Below are 25,753 nucleotides of genomic sequence, written 5' to 3'. Positions count from 1 at the left end.
CTCCTTACTAAATACACAGCCGGAAAAAAAAGTCATTACCTTCTTCCCGGATAATAAGCGCTGTTGGTTTTAATTTGACTGCCGTACTTGCGTTTTGGGGTTCTTGGCTTGCTAAATATGTGAGAAAGGGAAAATGACATTTTGTGAAATTGGAATTGACGGTATGTAAAGTGCATGTGAAGTGAGCTGTGCTTATTATGAGCACAACACTTTTTTCCTGAAAAGCTGTAAATATGCAGGAGGTAAGAAGCTAGGGAGTTATGTATATGTGTGTGTGTCGGATGGGAAACAGACAGGGGCGATGTTTATTATACACAGAATTAAGGTGACAGGTTGGGGTGAGCGGAGATGTCGGCTGCAGAGGGAGCTTCCTGCTTTTGTGGCGCAGTGTTTCGTGCTAATCTTGAGTTGCCACAGGCTGCTGACACATTTAAGTGATGAAACTGAGTGATACCCTACATTCACTCCTCTTTAAAGACAAACCCATTCTCCCAATGCTTTCCACTTATTTCAGCTGTCAATCTACGCACGCCTTTCCTTTGAACTATTTTGGATGCGGCATATTGAGAGAGATAATTCTGCTCCTTAAAAAAAAACATGTCCCCTCTGGTTCCCGTCAGATATTTAGACCGGAGTATGTTTCTGTTCCCTCAGCCAAGCCCCAGTGGATGCAGGCCATGAAGGACACGGCCCTGGCCATAGAGGAGAGACTATACTGGGAATGCCGAGCCAATGGCAAGCCCAAACCCTCCTACACATGGCTGAAGAACGGCCAACAGCTACTCTCAGAGGTAAATGACTGCCTGTCTTCTGCCACCTACCAGTGTTTCATTTTAAAGACTTAATCCTCAGCTTCAGCTCATCCTTTTCATTTTTTCAAGAGCCTGGCGTCAAACACAAGGCTGTTTTTTTTTCCAAGTGCAATTCAGAGTGAGATGAGAGGAGAGTGTAAACATCATGCTGAGGTGTGCCAGTGATGAGACATGGATGTAACTGTCTCTTATTCTGCTCTACCTTGGCAGATTACACAGTCTTAGAGAGTGGATCAGTGTAGTCCCTGGGAGATTGCTTCATTTCATCTGAATGGAGTCAGTGGTTGTTTTTCATTATTCATGGTGCATGTTTTAGCTCCTCCAGATTTAGGGACAATGGGTTTAATCTACTGTGAAATTTACTGTATACAGCTACGCACCTTACCCCGGACCACCAGGGAAATGCATGGTTTTAAACTTGACTTGACTTTAACGTGTTGTTTCTTTATTTTTTTAGTAACATTTGAGGCTTCTGCAAATATAACCTGTCTGATTTTATTATTGAAAATACCTTTTTTTAAATGTCATTCTTTAATTGGATTTTAAGAACATATCCGCTGTTGCAAGATTTAGAATACGATTAGCCTTTTTACTGTTAAAAGGGCAGTATTGTCTAGTTTTCGTGAGTCATATATTCAGTATATGGCTTATGATTAAGCATACTGTTGTGTAAATGTATATTTTTTTAAATCAAAGAGAGTGCTTAATCCTCACACGCAAAACAGAAATATAAGATTGGACTGCATTTAGTTTCATGGATTATGTAAGGTTTGTAATGCAAAAACCATACATGTTGCACCTCAAACAAAATCTGTTCTGGATAAATCAGTCATCAAAAATGTCCGATGATGCATGCATATGGGAAAAAGAAATTACTTTTGTAATGAGACCCTTAATTTAGCCACACATACACAAATCTTGCACGCTCAGTTTTCACTGCAGGATAATATTACAAGCTGTAAAGACCGTTTTACACGACGGGGAGAACAAGCATATTTTGGAAAACAAAAATGTGTATTTTTCATTCACTGCAACGTAATCCTGATTTGATCTACGCCCATTGACAATACCTTGAACCCAATCCGATGCTTATTGAGCTTTGCCAGAGCGCGCTTAGCAAAGCAAAAGCTACCTTTAAGTCTTAAGCAATAATTGCTTTCTTTCATCCTTTCTCTTCACAGGACAGAATCCATGTGGAGGACGGAGTCCTGTCGGTGTCGGTGCTGACGCTATCCGACGCTGGCATGTATCAGTGTGTGGCGGAGAATAAGCACGGCGTCATATATTTTGCTGCAGAACTAATGGTTTTAGGTGAGGATGGCATTTATCTCTCCCTTAAATCCTCCAATCATTGTTGTCAAAGAATCTTAAAGGTCATCTTACTGTCATTCTTAAAGGTTGTCCGGCTTAGTGGATAATGGGGTCAGCGCGTCGGGGCTTGTGGGGCCAAACACATTTAAAAAAATATTTTCCCCTTCATGATATCCTGATTTAGTTTGATGTGAAGGTGAGGATGGAGGTGATAGATACAGAATCCTCACTTGAACAACAAATCTTTTAACAGGAAAAGCAATTAAAAGATATTTTTTGGTCACATAGGCTTTCCTTCCTAAATCCATTTCCTACATAGAAAATGGAATAAAAATCACCAGTAGTCTTTCGATTTTATATTTGTATATTTATATTACCCTCCCATCACAAATATCTCAAATGTCTGTCTCCATTACTTTACCATTTGATGATTTTCACAGATCAAACTGAAGCTTGCTTCAAATGCCGTTTGAGATTTGCCGAAGTCTTGTACTAAAGACAGTTTACTGTTTCCCATCAGCCTCTCCTCCAGACTTCACAGGGAACGTCCTCAGAGCTTTGCTCAAAGCCAAGGCAGGAACTACAGTGACGTTGGAGTGTAAACCCCAGGCCTATCCCATCGCCAGCATTTTGTGGAAGAAAGGAAACCTGCCTATCCACACCAATGACAGGTAGTGACTGAACTGAAAGTTGCTGTATGTGTTCTAAAACCACTTTTATGACGCTGTAGCAGAAGGCCGATGGTTGTTCAAAGTAGTGATAGTAATGTACGAAACAGTATTTTTTCTATTTAGATATCAGAGTGGATGTATTATTCATCCTGCGCTCTTTTCGTTTCGGTCTAATTGATCAATATTCCCTGCACAAACTGCTTGATGTCTATGATGATGTAGAAGACTGACATGTAGACAAATCCAGAATCAGAGTCGATCTAATGATAACATTATTATGTTTTTCGTTCTTGGGAGATGGATTGCAAACTGCCGTCTGCGCTTGTACACTCCTATAGGATCACACAGATCAGAGTCGATCTAATGATAACATTATTATTATTTTTTCCTTCTTGGGAGTTGGATTGCAAACTGCTGTCTGTGCTTGTACGTTCCTATAGGATCACACTTTCCCCAGATGGAACACTGAGGCTTGCCAACGTGAGCAAGTCTGATGCAGGCAGCTATACGTGCTTCGCTAGGAATAGATTTGGCATGTCGAGTACAACTGGACGGCTCCTTGTTACCGGTAAGCTCCGCTGTGAAATAGCAGAATGTTTGTGCATCCCACTTAGTAAGCAGAATTTATCGCTCAGTATGGATTAACGCAGGAGAGAGCTACTGTACCGCGAGGACTTCAAGTCAATAACTGGTGGGTTGAAACATAAACAGACTTCAGGTTTCGCTCTGAGGAGCGCGTCAAAACTTTAGGAATTTTCTACCCTCGAGGGACTTTGCATAATTAAGTAACAGCTGTAACCTTTTACACCCCCTCTTTTTCATACACTCGTTTTTGTCTTTTTTAGGGTGTTACAGGGGGTCTTTAGGGGGAGATAGCAGGTCAGCAGTAGATTTCACATAGAAGTGGTGTACATCATCTGAAAGCTGGGAAACTGATGATTAATTTGAGATGCAAGTTGTTCTAATCATATATCAGAAATAAAAAAAAGATTCATTAATTAATTAAAGTAAATAGTGAAAGTGTATAAGTGTTTCGAACATTATGATTGAAGTATATGATGGTCATTCTCATGCTCTGCTATGTGTCATAAGTTGCTGCAGCAATTTTGGGGTTGATACCATTTGTTACACAGATTTGGTGCTAAATTTAACCATTTTCTATCAGTCAAGAATTGATGAAATTATCAATAATCTCTCCAAAATATCACATTAAGACACCAAGACCTTGAGGAACGCCATAGAAAAAGCCATGCTCTGATTTGGTTTCAAAAACTTTTGACGTTTGGAGATTTCCGCAAGAATTGTATTTTTCGTCGATTGGATGGCGAGCTCTTCTGTTGTGTAGACAGCTCAGAAACCCCCTTATTGTCAATCTAGCTAGAGAAAGCCATCTGTCCTCTGAATGCTCTAGGTCTGTAGTTTGTGTCTGTAAAGTTTCATGAGGCTGTGATTATCCTAGAGGTCACCACAGGTCATTTTATACAGTGAGGTCAAATTTCTAAAAATGGTCTCACTATATTAAATGGCTCCTATGGGGACTAACATCATCACACATGAATACAGTTGGGCTCATTGGATCCAAAAGAGTCTCAGCTTTCCAGTCATTCCCAGTTTATGCAATTCCAAAACTGTTTAGGGATCCCAGTATGCAGAAATATTCAAATAACCATTTTTAGAATTGTTGAAAATAACACATTTATGCTGCATGTTTTCTGCCCCAAACTGCATGTGATCATCATAAAGTGGGCATGTCTGTAAAGGGGAGACTCGTGGGTACCCATAGAACCCATTTACATTCACATATCTTGAAGTCAGAGGTCAAGGGACACCTTTGAAAATGGCCATGCCAGTTTTTCCTCGCCAAAATTTAGCGTAACTTCGTAGCGTTATTTAGCCTCTTTCCGACATGCTTGCTCAACCTGTTTGGTACCAGTGGATTCTGTAGGTGTGTTCTAGTTTCATATGATACCAGTATCTCCACTCTAGCTCTAAAACTGAGCCGCTACAGCCTCAGAAAAAAGTAAAGTAGACAGAGGACGCCGGCGCCCTCAAGGAGTGGACGAGGTTAAATGTTTTTAGATACATTTTTTAAATGTCATTTTTGTTTATTTATTTATTTGAGTTGGTGTAGTGGCTACCCAAACTCAACTGCAACTTGAAAAAAAAAACCCTCTCTTGTCTTTCAGTATAATTCTATTGAGTTGTTTAGTGCGGCTGCTTTCTGCAGCGGCTGCAATAATGCACTTGGAAGGTGTTCGAGAAAATACTCCATCATTGTTTTCCTCAAAGCAGTTGAAACAACCAATTTACTGCAACAAATGAAAGTGCCCTGAGTGGAGGCAATGAAAGCGTTAGTGAGGAGGTGTTACAGATGCTGTTATTGTCAAGCGTGTTTCCAGTGGAGTGATCGTTGAGTGTTCTCCTATTGGTTTTATTAATGTGCTGAACGCTATTGTCTGCCGCTGTAACCGCCAAGGCCAGTTATTTTTTCAAATGGCTGGGTTATGTTTTCAGTCGGCGACACAGAGCCACGACCCAGACATTGATTACTACTAGCTTAAAATAAGAACTTTTTTTTTTTTAGTGTGATTTTTTTATCCCTCGACAGTCGATATAAGGTAAGATGTAAGAATGCAAATCCTCTTCCTTTTTCGCTGCACCTTCTTTATTTCTGGCAGATTCATTATCTTGACTTTTGAAGCACGGCAGACTTAGCCAAATGATTGCTGTTGTAGACTTTGAAGCAGTGCCCTTTATTTTGTTCTGGATGCACAGCGCAAGCCATTACATGAAGTTTTATCTGATCCGCGGTGTATTGTAATTGCTATCAGGATTTCAGAAGATTATTCTCTCTGTGTCAGCCTGGAGTATTAGGCCGTTTTAGTCGTGGCAGGCCTGCGTGTTATCACATTATTCGACTAAGACTTTCATGAGACCTTCCTTTTATGTAGATAATACGCTCCCTGTGACTTAGTGTATTACAAGAGCGTGTCCTCGAGAGCGTTGTCTCACTGTTGAAGAAAGCCAACAATACACTGCTCATCTCGTTTCATCTCGCAATGAAATGTTCTGTGTGAGATTGGCAGCCGCCTCGTCAGAAATGACTCCCTCTCACACTGTTTTTTTTTTTATTCTGGGGCAGATCCAACCAGAATCACCCAGGGGCCAGTGGACATGGAGATCATTGTGGGCGAGAGCATCGTGTTACCCTGTCAGGTCGCCAGTGACCCCGTCCTTGACGTGTCTTTCTCCTGGGCCTTCAACGGACAACTCATCGCCGAGGGAGACGGTCACTTTGAGCTAGTGGGCGGGGTGAGTGACCCCGCATTCATACTTCTTCAGAACGTGCGAATGGGCATTTGGCACCTATTTCCCATCTTGCTTCACTTCATCCCTGCCATTAGATAAAAAGAGACAGCTTGCGGTTTGACATCATGGTATTTCTCGGAGAGATTTACCGCGGCTAGTTTTGCTGCAATGGGTGTGATACCATCCCTTTTTTGCAAGTCTCCTCGGAGGCATAATAAGCCGCGGGAATGTGAACATCTTTTGACTGTTAGATCATTCAGCCCCCTCTGAAGCTTCCAATTGTGCTTTTGTGAATGGAAACACGGCTATGCTATGTCAAAATACACTTAAACCATCGAGTAGGTAATGCGTTAGTTGCTCAGGCATTGAGACAGGTTGTCATCTTTTTGAGTACACTTCTTCTACTCAAGCTCAGCCTTCTGAAGCGACCTTTTTTTTTTTTAATACTTTGGTTGATCATGAATTCTTCTCCAATCCTGCGTTGACGTAGCCTGCCGCACAGCTTCTCATAACAGAAAGGGGATACACATCATTAGAGGTGTCTTGGCAGAGCCCCAAATGACAAAACACTTTCAGAACACCCTCACACCCTTCGGGATTAACCATTCTTCCCGTGTGTGTTTGACTGACAATGTTCTTATCTGGAAAGAGACTTCCCCAGAAATGCTAGAATGTCCCCAGTCCAAAGAGATTATCAACTTAACTTTGCTGCTTCAAGGAATTTAATTTCCATAATTAAACCACGTTGGCTCTACTGCCACATTTCCCTGCCAATACCAAGAGAACGATTTCACCACTAATTTACCATTTGCTGCTTACGGGTGTCCTCTCAGATGAGAATCTAGAGGCCCTTTTTTACCCCCCACCGTCTCTCTCCAACTGAGCAAAAACCCAGCCGAACTCAATAGTAATAGCTTATTTGTGTAGTTCCTCACAACAGGTCTTGAAGGTCATGAAAAGCTGCTCTGTAAAAAGCGAGGGGCATAGCAGAGGCCTTGTCAGACAAAAAAACATTTGCTGCATATCCAATTTTGGCCTTGATCCTTTTCATCCAAGCTCATCTTGGACAGAAGAATGCAACAAAAAGGTTTTGTCATATTCAGGAATTTTTCATTCAAGAGCTGTCAAGACAGGTGTGTAAAATATCTTTGGTGTAGAATATCATTTTAAAAAACAGGCCTGATTTTTCTCTCTGCAGAGTCCCAAGCTAAGTAACTGCAGGATCTGCAAATGTTTTTTGGCACCGCTATTTATTGCACCTTATATATGCTTCACTTCATTCTTTAATAAGCTGTCACAAGGTCTGTTATCTTTCATGCTACATAAAGCTTTCTTTCCTCCTTGGTAGAGAGCAGCGGGGGATCTGATGATCAGGAACATTCAGCTTTACCATGCTGGCAAATATATCTGTGTGGTGGACACGGACGTGGAGAGCCTGTCAGCCGTGGCTGTATTGATTGTGAAAGGTAAGAAACCCTCCTCTCTGCTCTGCAGTCACTAATTAAAACGGGGCTTACTGCCAGGATTGTTTTTGGCTTCCTCTTTTTAAAGAAGGGGGAATTAAAGATCTAGACTTAACTGTGAATGGTAGATGGTAAATGTTCTACCTTAAAGTTGGGGGGAGGCAATTTATTTTTGTTGTTATTAGGCCAAAAATTCTCCTTTTTTGGGCTCTTGTTGCCAATGCTGGAAAAGCAACTTTTCCTGCAGGACGTTCCACCGTTGAATCAGGCTTTCATTATCTGAATGGACGTGCATGTGCCCAGAAAACAGAGTCATGAGGAGGTGCAGAAGTCTAGTTATCTCTCAGAACACTTGAATTACAATATGCTGAAAGGTTATTATGGAATTTATGCCCAATGATGCTTAAAATTACACCACCTACCCCAGCTTTAACAAACAAAACACTTCGCAATTTGCCACTCATTCACTCAGACGCTCACACACCGGTGGCGGCGGAGCTGCCATGCAAGGCACTGGCCTGTCCTTCGTGGGCAACTTGGGGTTCAGTGTCTTGCTGAAGGACACTTGGACATGTAATAGCTGTAAAGTGGGTGATGTAGCCAACAACCCACAATAAAACAAATATCTGTACTCTGTAAGGGTTACCAAATAAAGCTTTGTTGCATAAATATATACTTATGAAGACATACGAATATACTTTACTGAGAATATAAAGAACGCTCGACCGTCGGGGCGTATAATGTTCACTTGGGCTTTTAAACTCAAATGGGTTTTGTCTCAGCCGGCGATTACAATGCGACCAAAATGCCCGTATCCTCATGAAAATGATTCTGGATGTCATCACAGTTTTTATGTCCTGCTTATTTCCTAGTAGCAGTCGCGTGATTACATGAAAAAGAGGAGGCTTGCTTTTCTTTGATATTGCATTCAGGGGTGTTTGTGGAAGCAGAGAACTTGACAAAACTGCAAAAATGTTCTCTTTCTCCCTCTATTTTTAATGACCAATTTTCAATATTGTTGCAATGTACTTGACAGTGGAATGTTTAGATGCCTGTCTGTGCTCACTCATGCAGTATGTATAGCTCCAGAGAGACACCATTGTCAAGAGCTATATCGGGCAGAACAAAACAGAACAACTTTTGTTATGTGTTTCGGAAGAGAGGTAGATTTGCAGACAGGACGAGAGGAGCGATGTTTCTGGCTTTGATCAATACGTCAAACAGCCCAGCAAATTGACGCTACGCAAATGTGCTAAATGTCAGATGAGGTGAGGGATGATATTTGGTGTCAACATTTGAAACGGTCGGATCCATATCTTTATCTTGTGAGGATACCCACCAGTGATTCAGCGCGGCGTGTTAAAGATCTTCTAGGCAAATGGCATTAATAAGCACTGCTTTCCAATGGGCTGAGTGGAAATAAGGCTGTTTCTCAAGCAGAAGCAATATCAAGACCATGGCAATGGATTGGCCCAGCATTGACTGGAGAGAAACTCGTCTGCGATACAGATTGTGCATTATTTACACTTCCTGCTCACGGCAGCTGTCATGGATGTCTCATTGCTTGGATCGAACGGCTCCAAATGTTGGGCGACAAAGCATGAAGCTGGAGAGAAAACCAGCCATGGAGGGCAAATAAAGGCTTCGCTTGATCACGACTGCAGACCTGCAACAATGTGACAGTGGTCACATGACCAATGACCAGTCGATATCCCCTTTAGAAACCCCCACTACCTTTTATACCTTATGACCCATGAAGGACACAAGTAACTTTCAAATAATATGCAACACCACACTAAGCACACACAGTCTATGACCCACCCAAGATACACGCTGTGGTCTCCCAGTTTAATAAGAAATGTGTTTTCTCACTCACCTGCAGTGGTTTCTAGCCATGCAGGAGCTTTTTTATTTGCCCAGGTTGTGACCCATCCATCTCTGAGATGATTGCTGCCACCTCAATACAATGGCCAGTCGGTACTCACATCCTTTACTTGAGTAAAAGTAGCATTACGACAATGTAAAAATACTCCATTACAAGTTAAAGTCCTGCCTACAATGTCCTACCTAACTAAAAGTAAATAAGAATCATCAGCAAAATGTACTTAAAGTATCAAAAGTAAAACTGCTCATGCAGAAAAATGCCCCCTGTGACAGATATATCATTATATATGACATTATTAGATTAGTGTTATGTTCTCATACTGATGCATTAATGTGTAAGTAGCATTTTGCTGTTGTAGATGATCAAAATGTAGCTGATTTGAACTACTTTAGGTAGTTTTGCCCAGTGGTTCCCGACATGGGTCAAAGGTAAATCTATTAATAGGGTTGAAAAAAAGAAGCAAAAAAAGCACAGTTCTTCTGCATAAATTATTTTAATTTTGTATTTATTTGTTTCCCCCAATCTTTTTTCTTTATATATACATATATATAAAATATTGGGCTCAAACTGTTTAAATTTGAATAAAACCATCTGAAGGGAAATCACTCTTTAGTGGAACTGTTAACAATTCATGATCATCTGAAACATGTAGGTATTCTACACAACGTATTGTATTTTATTTTGTTTTTATAACATTAATTCTCATTAATCTGTAAAGGAACTATAACATTCAGATAAATATACAATAATTCCCTTTTAAGTGTAGTGCAATAGTAGTAAAAAGTCAGATAAAATGGAAATACTCAAGTAAAGTACAAGTATCTGAAAGCTGTGCTTAAATGTATTACTTGAGTAAATATACTCGGTTACTTTCCACCACTAACACTAACACATATTTTCAGAAAAAATGCTCCTGTCCCCGTCTGGATAATCGAACAGAACGTGCTGTTTTTCAGTTGAACTACTTTCTGCCAGAAGAATTGTCCTGTGTTGTGTTTATTATCCAAAGCAATGGAAAGAGATGTTGCTGTTTTTAAAATGTCATTTTTCAAAGCACCCCAGAAAAAATCCATTCACCCTCATTTATTTTGGTGTGGAGGCAGACACCTCGTAGACAGATGGCTCAAAACCTTGACAAATAAAACCAAAACTTTCCACATATATACTATGTATACTATGTATACTTTACTGCGAGAGGTAGGTGAGAAAACACTCGGTGGCTGCGTCTACATGTGCTCAAAAAATCTAATTTTAATGTTAAGACAACAATGTGAATAATGCAGGACTCATTAGCTGTGATAATGGTTGTGTCAGTGTGATTGTGCTTTAAGTTGGAACGATCACAGCAACATGTATAGACTTTTATGATCATGCTTGCAGTAATGCTGATTATTAGTGGTATTGGCAATAGATGCATTATTGCAATTGCATAATATATTAGCCAGTGATACCGGCTCAGTAATTCTGCAGGTTGCTATTTCCGATCCCGTCTCGCTCCACTCCTCTCGCGCGGCGCTGAAGGTCAATGATAATCGTTCCTGACACAAAGACTCTTGAGTGATCATCAGGACTCTTGTTTTTCACAATGGCAATGGAAAATGTTTCAGATGCCACTCCACCAGGCCTCGCAAACACTCCACCGGGTGGTGTTGGTGGTTATAGAGAAGGTCACGTTATACGGATATCATCACGGTCATTAGCATTCAAACCACTTGGTGAGCACTCGTGCTTGTTTGACAGTTGCATCATCATCATCATCACCATCATCATCATCATCGTCGTCGTCCTGGAAGACAGTACGTAGGGGAATACACCTACTTTTATAGTTTGTATATAGTAGTAGTACTTTTATAGGGCTGTCTTGGTTTCTCCACAACTAATTACACAAAAGCACCACTTTAAATTAGGGCTGTACAATTTTGAAAAAATATCTAATTGCGATTATTTTAACTGATATTGCAATTGCAACATGATTTTCGATATTAGAGGGAATAATCATTTTTACATCATTATTCACTTTCATTGAAAAACATATTAAAATGATCATGGTGTGATTTTTGCGGGGATCTATATCAAACGAAGCCGTTTCCTTAAAGGACTAGTGTGTAACAATTAGGAGATCAGAAATGGAATATAATATTAATATGTTTTTATTAATGTATAATCCCCTGGTAATGAGAATCGTGTTTTCGTTAGCTTAGAATGAGCCGTTTATATCTACATATGGAGCAGGTCCTCTCTCCACAGAGTCCACCGTGTTGCACCGCCATGTTTCTACAGTAGCCCAGAACGGACAAACCAAACACTGTTAGTTTTCCTGCTTGGGATAACGTCGATAACGTCGCCGTCGCTCTCTCTCTCTCTCACTGGCTCTGCTCCAACTGGCTCTAGAGAGGACCTTTCGCGTCGGCCACCGTAGCTCTCCAACACGCTTGTCACACGGGAGAGGCTGCAGCTGGTTACAATCTCCTCACCTCACCGCTAGATACCGCCAGATCCTAAACACTGGACCTTTAAGTCTGTAGAATATGATGCGTAAGCCAGGACATCTCTGAAGCACGACAATATTTAATTTAAAATGATATTTTGATACACATGTCACCTTAAAAAAACATTTTAATTATAGGCCACATGCCATTTCGATAGAATTTTGATTAAAGTGGCAGTAGGCAGTATATTTTTAGCATCATTGGGAAGAAATTCCATAATAACCTTTCAACATATTGTAATTCAAGTGTTCTGAGAGATAACTAGACTTCTGCTCCTCCTCATGGCTCTGTTTTCAGGCTTTAAAACATCTAGCCCGTGACAGGAGACTTTGTACCAATCACAGGTCATTTCAGAGAGAGAGCGTTCCTATTGGCTGAGCTCCGGCTGGTGGGCGGTGCTTGGTATTCCCTCAAGAGATCTCAACATGCCTGCCGGGTCACAAATGTTCTCATTTTACAGTTAAACAGTACACTACAAGATGTTTCTGAAAACATTTGAGGAGAGAAATAGGCATTACAGTAACAAAATATTGATTCATATTTGATCAGCGCTGCCTAGTTTGACCGTTTGATCGGAGTTGGCGAGTGATTGACAGCTGCTCAGAGACGGCAAGGCTCCATATCAGCTCTGATTGGTTGTTTTCCTCCGGTCTGTGAAATCTTGCAGATGCCATTAGGAGCACCGGAGGACACAGAGCCACATGATGTTTTTCAGCTTACCTGTCTCATGCACTACTGTCAGGATATAGTGCAGCTTTAATTGTGCAGCCCTACTTTAAACTTTTTGTGTACAGAGATGTGTTCATAAGTCTCTTGTAAATAAATCCTTCAGCATGAATGGAGCATAAAAAATGACTACCCCACTTAAGAAATCTTAGTTGACTAAAACCAAAACGATTACACTTTTATAACGTACTATTATTTAGATTCACTTCTGACACTTATGACAAGTTTGGGTAATATTCAGTCAGTTCAGATCAAAACAACATCACCATGTCTGTAATTATTCACAACACTGCCAGATATTAATTTGCCCTGTGCCAAGTTCACAATAAAAGCCCAGACTGTCTGTCCATATTAATAACAGATTACTTGAACACCCTCAAGACACTGACAGCAACCTCTTGCCTCAGCCAATGAAATATAATTAAGAGGATAAGGAATTGATCCTTGATTGTGTGTTCCATTAATATGTATTACTGAAGCCAGTGTATTAAAGGTTTTTTTTAATCAGGAGCTGCTAATGAGTTTTACAGAGATCAATATCTCTAAAGCCGGGTCTGCGAGGCCAAATGTATGTGGGCAGCACGTTCACGGCTTCTGTAAACAAAAACAAAAAGCTTGTTTAGCATACATGCATTCATACATATAGCACGCACACGCTGCATGAACCATTGATTGTGTATTAAAATAATCATTTAACGCTTTAATAATTAGAATATTTTTTGCTTCGGATTAGAAACGTCTTCGGAGGCGGCGGGGAGTGTGAGCAGAGCTAGGGGCGTTTTTATTCTGCGGTCTGTCTCACAGCTCTCTAGTGGTCTATTATTTCTGATGAGCCGACACGTTCATTAGAACAGGAAACAGTAGATGAGGCTAAAGTAAAACATCACACCGCTTAATTGGTGGGATAATGAAAATAAATGATAAAACGCTGGTGCTTCGGGGCTATGAGGCCCTTTTTCATCTTTTACCTTTTAATTTGACTCCCCGCATCTACTCGCGTCTGCTGTTTCATCGATCAATTACTGGGAGGACCATGAAAGGGAAGGATTACAAGTTGGTGGAATATTGGAGGATAAATCTTGAATTAACTTTTAATTCCTTGTGAAGGGCAGAACTTCTCCTCAAACTCAAAGCTTTTAAAAATGATTTTTTTTCTCTTGCTAATGTTGATTTCAAGATATAGAGGCAGAGTGACCTCTTGGAGGGATATATACTTTAGGCGGAGGTGTTGTTTATGTCGATGCATTTGCTGTTCATGTTTGCGACGAGTGCACACATTTACATCCATATTCTGCAGTCTGTCGTCTGTGAAGTGCCTCACAGTGTCTGTTCCTGTGATTGAGCCAGGCCCCCCCAGTCCTCCAGACTCGGTGACGGTGGAGGAGGTGACAGACAGTACAGCCCAGCTGTCCTGGAGTCCCGGCAGAGACAACGGCAGCCCCATCGTCAATTACCTCATCCAGACCAGGACTCCCTTCACCGTGGGCTGGCAGAGGGTTAACACAGGTAGGCAGCACTTCAAGATGAATTTCTTTTGTCTTTATACCACATGTGATGTGTTTCAGATTCAGATAATTCATGGATCCCCACGGGGACATCCTCTTACTTCTCTTCCCGCTTTAGCCAGGAGGTCAGAGTGTAGGGTCAGCTACAGAGCGAAGGCTCTGGAGATGGTCGGGATTCAAGGTCTTACTCGGGGGAGCTGGAGGTGTTGCTGCATGATCTCATTTAAACCACTTTAATGACCTTCACACCTGCCCGCTCAGTCAAAACCAAAATCCTTTTCATCTGCTTAAGTCAGGTCAAGTCTGTGTGGATGTCTTCTTGAGCTCTTGTTCCTATGGAGGTTGAATGCACTTATTGCAAGTTGCTTTGGACAAAAGTGTCTGCCAAACGAATGTAATGTAATGAAATACACTTTTCATTTCATTAGACGGTAGGGGTGGCTGCTATTCTGTCTTTCAGAGGTTCTAGCGGGCTCAGTGTTAGAGCCAGAGTGAAGATACTGGTATCATATGAAACTAGAAAACCTAAGGAATCCACTGGGGGTTTAGACGGAGCTCCTGAGGCGATGCTACTTTCAAATTATGCTAGCTCTCCAACATCGTCGACCCTACCTTTAAGTATCGTGGGGCCTTGGGGTGATTCCCACCCCTAATAGACGGGGACAGTGTCCATTGTTCAATGGAAAACTGTACATGAGCCTAAAAGGTTAATATTTATTTGATTTCCTTCGCTATACATTAAAAAGGCACCCAATAAATAGTATAAAACAACATATCTTTATCTTTTATAATATTCATATACAAAACATAAAAAATGCACAGAAGAGTACAGTACACATCCCAATAAGTAATGCCACAATATAACACACAGCATTTAGCTACAATAAAAACAAGGAAGAAGTTGGATCAAGTTAAAGCTGCTATAATCAATATGTTTATTTTAACAAGGGATCAAATGACTGTGTGTAATGTATCAAGGGTCGCTTGTAATAGCTCAATTTTCAGCTGTTTTGGTTCACTCTCACCGTGCTCGTTCACGTCGATTTCGGCCACAGCAGTCAGAGGATTTCAGCGAAAAAGTCTAAACTAGCTGGTGAACATAGCGGAGCATTTAGCACCTAAAGAGCCAGATATTTCCCTCAGGAGTTGGTAAAGACCTTCCAGTACCTCACCTTACCTTTTGTCCTCTGCATTTCACGCATCCTCAGTATTAAGGAGCAGTGAGTCGCTCACATCGCAGCGTCCTCCTCTGAGATCACACGGTCACTTGTTGCATCTCCATACTCGCATGTCTCCCACTAACAGATTAGTCTCAAGATTTGTGGTTCTCGATAATAAATGTGAATTCTTTAAAAATGAAAGAACATTTATTTTATGAATGTCAGTAAACATTACGATTCTGGAAGAAAACCGAGCACTATTTTGAAACTCAAACCAATCATTCAATTTAGCTGGAAGCCAAGGACGTAATACTCAAAAACAAAAACCTGAAAATTATTCATTTAATTGGGGTAATTTCACATCCATAAAGCCAAGTTCTCAAGCTCTCGCCCATCATTTGAATCCTTCAGGATTTGAATTAAGAAAGTACTATGAGTCTATTCAAATTATAAACAATAAGAAATGTATTAATTGACTTAATTTGGGATTTTTTGGGGGAGAAATGTGATTTATTGCCTACATTAAGTTATTATTTATATAGTTTTTTCCTTTCTCTCTTTTTTCTTCATTATTTTCTATCTTTTATAGTTTCTTATAATATATGTCCTGATACAATGGTGAATGTCAGTGGAGTCATGTCTGTTTTGACATCCGTATCTCAGTTTGATACCTATTGTTCTCTGTTTTGTCATATTCTCACATACTGTAACTGATGATTTCTACAATAATGAAATGTGGAAATTAAAAAAACACTTGCACTTCAGTTTAAAGCTAGGGTAGGTAATGTATTTTAGAAAAATATTTTTGTTATATTTGTTGAAATTTAATAAATCAAATGCTCTGACAAAAAAAAATGACAAAAATCCGGTATCTGTGGCTGTCGCAGGACTGTAATAAGCCCGTCCGATCATTTCTTTCGGCCTGTCAGTGTTGCAGACTTGGCGACTTTCTCTCCAGATTTAGGGACTTTTGGAGCTTGTGCTACTTTCATTCGAAAATAGTTGACAACACTGAGCTGGGTTTTTTGGTTGGATCATCAACATCTAGTGTACTCTTGCTGCTTTCTCCGGTGTTACCTACCCGAGCTTTAAGAGTTTATTTTAAGTTTTTTTTGCACAACACAAGACAAAGAAAGCAAGGCCAGTTTCCTAGCTCTGTGACAGACCTTTGACAGTCGAGACTCAAAACAAAAGCTCACTTCACATTCATCACTAGCTATTTTTATGTTTATGTACAGTGCTTGAAGTGGAAACAAACAAGTGTCATTACTCTTATTCACATGTTGGCGTGTGTATCCGCCGTTATCAGCAATCTCTTGCGACTTATTCCTATTTATTCATTATTTCTACATGCATGTTATACTCAGTCATAATCAGCTGTGGTTTTATTACCTCCGCCAAGGCCGGAGGAGGTTATGTTTTCACCGGCGTTGGTTTGTTTGTTGGTTTGTTGGTTTTGTCCATCAGTAGGTTAACTCCAAAAGTCCGTGATGGATTTGAATGAAAGTTTTTGGAGGGGTGGGGTGTGGCACAATTTTGGTGACGATCCGGATCATGATCCGGCTTCGGGAATTTTTTTTAATAACTCCGCTCAGCCTGTGCATTAACACCACAGGCTTTAAGACATGCGCAGTGTAGCTGATGACGCGTTACCCTGCCTCTTTCCTTCTGCCTGCAGAGAGAGGGACAGAGCGAGAGTGGGGGGTGCAGGGAGGGGGGGACACCTGTAGATTCGGCGTTTCTTCACATTAAACTCGGTGAAATTACAGTTGAGTTCGACCAAAGCACACTTGGTGATTGTTGGAAAGAGTAAGGACGACGGTTTAGGTGAGTTTTATTTTGTTTCTGTCCAGTTTGAATGAAGTGTTTTATGATGCTCCGCTACATACAGATGATCTCAACATAAACAAAAATACACGTGGATGCACCTTGGCGGAGGTCTGCGCTCTCCGAGTGCCATTTTAGTTTACACATGTCAAAGCCTTCGTCTGAACCTTTAATTCTTCTGGAAATGTTTGCCCTAAAAGAGCAGATTCAGAAAACTTTTAAATAATGTTTCAATAATTATATTTGTTCACAACTTTAAAAAAAAGTTCTGACGAACAGTTCACTAATTATTTTACAAAAAGGACATGAAGATTGTATTGATAAATTACAGCACAGTCCATTTCGAGCACTGCTTACGTATCTATATACTGTCTGTTTTATTCCAGTCCCAGAGATCATCGATGGGAGCACTCTGACAGCCACTGTAGTGGACCTCAATGCCTGGGTGGAGTATGAGTTTCGGGTTTTGGCCAAAAACAGCGTTGGGGTTGGAGAACCCAGCCCCGTGTCAGTCAAGACCAGGACAGAAGATGCAGGTACAGTAAATGTGATTCACTTTCTCAAGCCTGAAGTGTTTCTCATATGGAGGTGTGAACAAGGTCTGTGTTGTGTAGTTCCAGATGCAGCTCCAGGTGACGTGGGTGGAGGAGGTGGAAGCAGATCGGAGCTGGTCATCACATGGGAGGTAAGTCATCAGTCTTATGTTCTAGTCTGTTACTCAAAGTGCCTGCAGTAAATCTTTTTTATCCTTGAGTAAGGTGCTTAAAATTTCTCCCTAAATCAAACCCCCCCTGCTCGGTGTGGCTTGTGGGTGTCATAAATTTTGGGTCAATTGAAGTCTGGCGCTGCAGTCGTTGTAATTTCTTTAGTTAAAGAGTCTGCATGTAAGGCAGCAACAATATATACACAAGCGTAACACTTAATCTGACAGTTATTGTCATTTATGAGTCTGTGGTGAATTACTGCTCATCCAGATCCGCAATGCTCAAATCTAGCAATGGAGTGAACCAGTTGAAAAATAATAGAATAATGTGGATATTGAAGAAGTCATTAGTTGGCTAATGCTATCTCATTATTTGAGTTTTCTCATTTCATTAAATGCAGAAATAACTTTTCCTTTTAAAAGCTGCACCGACGTTTTTGTAATGAGCTTAGATTTTCTTTTTTTTAATGGCATTTTACCGCTCATTTCATTCCGTCAGGTGGGTCACAAAAGCAATTTGTGGGTCACGCACTTCTTTTGGCACCGCGAGAGTGGGTGGCGATTGTGTCAGCCCAGCGGCGGGATGAACGTGAGTGGCTTGTATATGTTTTAATATCACTATAGTTTTGTGTTTCACTCTCAGCCTGTCCCCGAAGAACTACAGAATGGTGAGAGCTTTGGTTACATCATTGCTTTCCGCGCCTTCGGAGAAGTTAGTTGGACCCACGTGGCCACCTCCGCCCCCGGCGCGTCGCGCTACGTGTACCGCAACGACAGCATCTCGCCCTTCTCTCCATTCCATGTCAAGGTTGGCACTTACAACAGCAAAGGACAGGGTCCCTTCAGCCCCGTGGTCACCATCTACTCCGCAGAGACAGGTGAGTGAATGGACGAGTGGGCTTTTTAGCAAAGCTTCAAAGCTTTTCTCTGTTTTTGAAAAGGACAAAGATCATGAAAATGGTTTTATTGCATCTACTGGGCTGAAAGCACTTGATACATAAAGAGACACGCTGGAAAATGAATTTGTAGAAACCTTTTTCGTGTAAAAAAATAAGAGTAGAAAAATTGGAAAAAAATTGCAACAGGATAGGCAAATTACCTCCCAAATATCACCACTCTTTGAATGGCTATTCTGAAGCGAAAACCAGTTGGCATTTAGATCTATGCTACCTCTCAGCATGCTGAGAGGGGGTCAGTCTGTAGTGTAGTGTTGGTCTATTTACCAGCAGCACCTGCGTGTGATGAATCATCCAAGTGGAGATCAACACGAACGCGGCACAGCCATAAATGTAAAAAATTGAAGAGATTTGTTCTGCTTGTCTCTGTGCTGTTGGAAGGAGGCAGCAATGCTCAGTCTCCTGTCGTCTCTTTTCAGAGCCAAGCGGGATGCCAGCGGGAGTTTGGGCCAGAAGTGTCTCAGCCTCTGAGATTGAGGTGAATTGGCAGGCTCTCTCCTTCTCCGCTGAAAGGGTTCTGGGCTATGAGGTACATTTTATCCTTTTTAAAATGGAAATAGAAATCACACACACACACAACACAATTCAAATGCTTGTCATCACCCCTGTTGTACCTCAAAGCCATCACTTCCAAACTCGGCGTCGCCATGGAAATGGCTGTTTCAGTCCGGGGCGGCTGTTACAGCCAAAATTATACAGTTCTTTGTACCGACACGACAGGAAAACATGTCGGAGCGTTTACAAGAGAACAAAAGAAAATTGCCTGTCCACATGCCTTTTCAAGTTGCTGTCAGTTACGGGGTGATACAGAACTCATGATAGTCTCCGTGTGCAATGCCAGACCTCGGGCCAGGATACCAAGAAATGCCATTACACTGTGTGATATTGTGTTTTTGTTATTTGTTTTTACAGTCTAACACAGCAGCACCTTGGGAATCTAGTCTTTTCATTGTTCTCTAAATAAAATAGGAATATTAAATTACTTTTTAAACAAAAAACAGTTGCATTCTGTTTTACCTTTAAAAAGTGGGACAGCCTGATTGCCTCACCTGCAGACTGAATCATCGCTGATCAAAGGGCTTTATTATTAGAGGTTGTTGTTATTCTTCTGCTCAATAAAATCAAAGTAATTTCAATATTTCCATACGGGAAAGTGAGCTTTTGTGCCGTTTCATAACCTCAACATTGAATAATGATGACAGCGAGGTAGATGGGAGGGAAGGATGGGATAATATATCTTCAGTTTGATGGTTAAAATAGTCACTTATTTTATGATTGCTGGTATTTAATCTGTAATATTTTCATTTAAATGCATATCGTTATTAGCAAGATTTTCATTAGTGGAAAAATTAATATTACATGCCGTATTACGCAATACAGATTGATGTGTTGTAGCGCAGAAACAATTACACAATAAATCCATTAGTCGAGCCAGCGACAAAGAAATCTTGATTGTTCATTTTGATAATTGATGAATCGTTTCAGTCATCAAGCTAAAATGAAAAAACGGTCCTACTTACTCACATGCGAGCAAACGATGATGCTTCTCTGTTTTATATGATTGTAAATTAAACACCTTTGTGTTTTCAAGTGCTGGTTGGACAAAATAAGAAATTCAATGGTGTCACCTTGGGCTTTCGGAAATTACAACAGGATTTCTATTTCCAATTAGACCTGTTTTTGTCTTTTTTAGGGGGAGATAGCAGGTCAATAGTAGATGTCACATAGAAGTGGTGTACATCATCTGAAAGCTGAGAACCTGATGATTAATTTGAGACGCAGCTCAGCACTGTGTGTCAAGTTGTCATAAATCAGAAATACAAATTACTTAATTAAAATAAATTGTAAAAGCGTATAAAGGCTTTGAACATGATGAAGTATATGATGGCCATCCCCATGCTCTGTTATGTCTCATAAGTTGCTGCAGCAATTTTTGTATTGATACCATTTGAGACCAGAATTTGTGCTAAATTTAACCAATCAATAATCCCTCCAAAATACCATATTAAGACACCAAGACCTTGAGGAACACCATAGAAAAAGCCATGCTGGGATTTGGGATCAAAAACTTTTGACGTTTGGAGATTTCTGTAAGAATTGCATTTTTCGGCGATTGGATGGCGAGCACTTCTGTTGTGTAAACTACCCAGAAACCCCCTTATTGTTAATCTACTTAGTAAAACCCATCCATCCTCTGAATGCTCTAGGTCTCTAGTTTGTGGCTGTAAAGTTTCATGAGGCTGTGATTATCCTAGAGGTCACCACAGGTCATTTTATACAGTGAGGTCAAGTTTAAAAAAATGGTCTCACTACAATGAAATGTCTCCTATGGGGACTAAAATCATCACACATGAATACAGTTGTCTCAGCTTTACAGTCATACCCAGTTTATGTAATTCTAAGACTGTTTAGGGACCCCAGTATGCAGAAATATTCAAACACATCATTTTAGAATAGATGAAAATAACACATTTGTACTGCATGTTTTTTGCCCCAAACTGCATGTGATTATCATAAAGTGGGCATGTCTGTAAAGGGGAGACTCGTGGGTACCCATAGAACCCATTTACATTCACATATCTTGACGTCAGAAGTCAAAGGGACCCCTTTGAAAATGGCAATGCCAGTTTTATCTTTGCCAAAAGATTCCTGAGGTTTTTCTAGTTTAAATGATACCAGTAACAAGTATGACGCCCGTTACAACTTCTGAAAGACAGAATAGCGGCCGGATTTTTAAGAGGTTAATGATTAAATCATTTATTAATTACTCCAAATAAAAATCTGTAGATTAATCAATAAGAAAAAGATAATTAATTCCCTATTGTCACTATCTCAGTAGTATCTGAACTATCTGTCAAAGTTAACGTGATAATAATGCGTTAACACAAATTTGTTTTAACGCCACGGATAAATAACGCTCCAAACTGTCAGGGCCATTTTCAAAAGGGGTCCCTTGACCTCTGACCTCCAGATATGTGAATGTAAATGGGTTCTATGGGTACCCACGAGTCTCCCCTTTACAGACATGCCCACTTTATGATAATCACATGCAGTTTGGGGCAAGTCATAGTCAAGTCAGCACACTGACACACTGACATCTGTTGTTGCCTGTTGGGCTGCAGTTTGCCATGTTATGATTTGAGCATATTATTTATGCTGAATGCAGTACCTGTGAGGGTTTCTGGACAATATCTGTGATTGTTTTGTGTTGTTAATTGATTTACAATAATAAATATATATACACATTTGCATAAAGCAGCATATTTGCCCACTCCCATGTTGATAAGAGTGTTAAATACTTGACAAATCTCCCTCTAAGATACATTTTGAATAGATGAAAAATGTGCAATTAATTTGTGATTAACCGTGATTAACTATGGACAATCGGGATTAATCCCTATTAAATATTTTATTCGATTGACAGCTCTAATCTGAACATAGTGAAACATTCAACAAGGAGTTGTAAAAGTACATTAACAAAGGCTTTGTAATGTCAGATCAAATATCCTGCTGCAAAGATAAAAGAAAAATGTGATCTCTGTTTAGGAGATTTAGGAAACACCCAGAGGCGATCATTTACCAACACCACATTTCTCTCATCAAAGAGACATCAAATACAAAATACGTTCACAGACATGTACGTCACATTTTGCTCCAATCCGAAGCAACATATCACGGTTAAACCCCAGCTGACAAGCTCTCTCTGTCTCAAACAGGTGGTATACTGGGAAGATGACACTAAACCAGAGACCATGGGGAAGGTTAGGGTGCCTTGGAACCAAACCTCGGTCACAGTGAGCGGCTTGGCAGGAAACACGCAGTATTTCCTAACAGTCAGCGCCTTCAACACGGCGGGCACCGGCCCCTTCCTCCCTGCAATCAACGTCACCACGAAAAAGCCACGTGAGTTGCCCCCGAGACGCCCTGCTGTTGCTATAACAACATCTACTTCTAATGTGACTCCTTTGAAGTAATATTATCCCATAAGAGGAATGTGAATTCTTATAGAATGATGTGACAGTAATATGTTTCCGTGCTGACATGTAGAATTATTTTTATATCATGCAGCACCAGCCCAACCGCCGCTGAATGTCGAATGGACCCTAATTGGCTCTCAGCTGTCTCTTTACTGGGAACCTGTGGTGGCAATGGAATCAGAGTCAGAAGTTACAGGCTACCAAGTGAGTTGTACTTTCTCAATATGCTCCACAGATGCTATTATGTAAAAAGACAGTGAAAAGCGTGGATTTTTACCTGTGTGTTGGCTCAGTCTGTAAGAATACATGTTTACCCCCCTCCATTCAGCTGTCATACAGGAGACAGAGGCACAAAGAGGTAAACACGCTCACGACGGCCAACTCGACAGCCGAGCTGACCCTCCCCGAGGACGATGACGACTACATCATCCACATCCAGACGCTGAGCGAAGGAGGGCTGGGCCCGGCCTCGGAGCCCATACGAATCCACCAACTAAGTAAGCTCGTTGTTCACGGTTGTCGCGGTCAAAGCAGTGAAAGTTCATGGAATAATTTGGCTCGCTTCTCAGATGGAGAGGAAAAAAATATAGATATTTTCAGTATTGAGCCGTAGCACTGAAATATGCTGATGCCACCATGTTCTAGAGAAACACAACATTTGACATATCGACTCAACTTCTATTTTTTATTCACCCACTCTTGTAAATGAATTCACTTAGCACTTTTTAAACCTGACAGGGACATTCTGTCCTCCGTTGACTCACCATTACTCGTGTCCCCAGCCTCCCTCGCCGGGCTCTTCCGGGCTTATACTTTGCAGAAATATGCAGCGCAATCCATCTCTGTCGCAGAGGTTGACTTCCTCTTTTACTAGATGCTATTACTGTCCTGTGGGACTCCAGGGGGCTCTTCTCCTGCTCTAAATGCTAATTTGCATTGTTTATATTCTGTGTTGAATCCCCCAAAAACAGCAATTGAGACAGATAGAATTCCACGCTGGATTTTCTTTTAGATTTCATTTGAAAAATAGGCTTTTTTTTTTTTTCCAGAGATTCTTTGGATACTGCAGAGAAAACGATGTGGGCAAAACACATTAGCAAGCAAAACAGAGTGCTGTGTTCATAGAAACTCGTGGCTTTGAAACGTCAGAGAAGTGGTTCAGGACGTTTCTTTTGCATGAATAATATTATTTTTTTTCCAGGAAAGGGGTTTTATGAGTCATTACAGGAAAATAGTCAGTGATCCATAAGAGCTAATTGACTCACTTAAATCATACATGAGAAACTAGTTGATGAGCGCAAACTGCTCCAGGTCCCTTTACACCCAACTCCCTTAACACATCTTTTACTTACAATCGCAGTCATAAGGCAGGTCATAAATAAGTTTTTAGCACATTTTAAGTATCCCTGTGAAACTCCAGTATGCATGTTTTATGATTTGGAAATTTAAGTATCTCATTTTCAGTTTGAATGTTTTTTGGCAAATGTGTTTTCAGCTGTGTCTACAGGTAACGTAGCGGAGAGCTCAAAGTTAAAGGGACAGTTCTGGTGTTTTGAAGTGGGGATTGTTTGAGGTACTTATCCATAGTGTCAGACCAAAAGTGATATTTCAACCTGCTCTGTCCACAGTCTCTCATCCACCGCAACTGTGTTTTAAACAAGCACAGCACAAAAGCAGTCTGTATGTAGTCTAACTGTTTAGATTAGTTTGCCACGTATCTTAAAATTGGCTAAATTCCTCTTAACGTAGTTGCTTGAGACAAAGCAGCCCGTCCTTCCTCTGCCAGCAGTACCTGCAGCAGTGAATCACATCAGCAGAGGGAGGACAGAGGACGGAACGAATGACTGATGTCTTTAGTCTTCATTCTTCACTTCACTCAGTATTGTGATGCCAGGAATATTATTTATTTTATGGACAGTTTAGATTTGTTTGTGGTGAGATATTATTGAGTTTATTGACTTCGCTGTTGTAAACATTACTGCTCTAGAAACATGTAGTTATATTTAAAATATAAATTATAATCCTGTTCTGAATTTATTCTTTCCTTAAATAATGTATTAAAAAGCAATTATTTAGTAGTGAAAAAAAAACAAATAAGAGTATCGATAATAAAACCAAACCGATAAGTGAGTTGAGTATCAATAAAAGTATGGCTAGTATCGATAAAATCCTAAAGATTGTGTCATGAATACAATACGTTATGATGTTAATTTGTTACCGCCAAACGTTCCAGACGTCTGACCTTGAATAAAAGTCAGAGTCGGACCTTTGAGTAATATGTTTGAGAAACCCAGTCAGCCATAGTCAGTGTATTACTTAAGCCCAGGACAGACTGGGCACGTCAGCAGCGAGTGGCGGCTGCCTCGCTGAACTACTGCGTGTCTCATGAGTGTGGTGTCCATAATGGCCATTTCATGTCATTATAAATGTAATTTATATTTATTTTAAACAGAGGAAAGTTAAGAAGCATGTGCTCATTTGTAAATAATACTAATAATCCACAATTAAAACCTTGTGTTAACAAATGAAGGAATTCTGTCGACAGAAAAAAAACGGAAACAGAAGCAGCAAGTGTTGATTTAAAAATAAATCTTTACTTTTTTCATGTCTGTGACATATTCTACAGATGTCTAGACTTTGAAACTGTAGTAATGTTGCTGGTATGATGTCAATATATTGTCAAAAGATCATTTTCACTGTCTGTTGCTGTGAACCGTGTGCGGCATGCGGTCAAAATAGGCAAGACCTCGAATCTCTGGAAAAGACGCAGATGATACGCAGCCGAGCCGCGCCGCTCACGTGGGCAGTGTGTCTGCTATAACCTGTTAACGTGGGCGCCGAAATAAAAAACAACAGGCTCCGCAGCCGCCACACGCTGCTGACGTTCCCTGTGCGGCCACGCCGTTACAAGATGATGGTCAGCACTCTCCCAGTTTTGCTAAATATAGCGTACACTTAA

At 40.6% G+C, this 25,753-nt stretch overlaps 2 protein-coding genes across 3 annotated transcripts in view; one reads left to right on the top strand and one right to left on the bottom strand.

Moving 5' to 3' along the window:
* The window catches only part of cntn3a.1 (contactin 3a, tandem duplicate 1), a 356,340-nt gene that overhangs the window by 301,522 nt on the left and 29,065 nt on the right, over positions 1–25,753 (bottom strand). The window lies entirely within an intron of this gene.
* The window catches only part of cntn3a.2 (contactin 3a, tandem duplicate 2), a 46,434-nt gene that overhangs the window by 15,917 nt on the left and 4,764 nt on the right, over positions 1–25,753 (top strand). The window contains exons 9-22 of the mRNA XM_074645099.1: positions 655–791; positions 1,994–2,123; positions 2,644–2,794; positions 3,235–3,362; positions 5,937–6,106; positions 7,452–7,569; positions 14,014–14,172; positions 17,545–17,694; positions 17,773–17,843; positions 18,505–18,739; positions 19,237–19,346; positions 22,534–22,720; positions 22,886–22,998; positions 23,123–23,291. Coding sequence (XP_074501200.1) covers positions 655–791; positions 1,994–2,123; positions 2,644–2,794; positions 3,235–3,362; positions 5,937–6,106; positions 7,452–7,569; positions 14,014–14,172; positions 17,545–17,694; positions 17,773–17,843; positions 18,505–18,739; positions 19,237–19,346; positions 22,534–22,720; positions 22,886–22,998; positions 23,123–23,291 — 2,028 coding nt within the window. The remainder of the gene's footprint in view (positions 1–654; positions 792–1,993; positions 2,124–2,643; positions 2,795–3,234; positions 3,363–5,936; positions 6,107–7,451; positions 7,570–14,013; positions 14,173–17,544; positions 17,695–17,772; positions 17,844–18,504; positions 18,740–19,236; positions 19,347–22,533; positions 22,721–22,885; positions 22,999–23,122; positions 23,292–25,753) is intronic.

Source organism: Sebastes fasciatus, chromosome 8 (genome assembly GCF_043250625.1).
Source record: "Sebastes fasciatus isolate fSebFas1 chromosome 8, fSebFas1.pri, whole genome shotgun sequence".
NCBI lineage: Eukaryota > Metazoa > Chordata > Actinopteri > Perciformes > Sebastidae > Sebastes > Sebastes fasciatus.
This window is presented reverse-complemented; position numbering and strand designations above follow the sequence as displayed.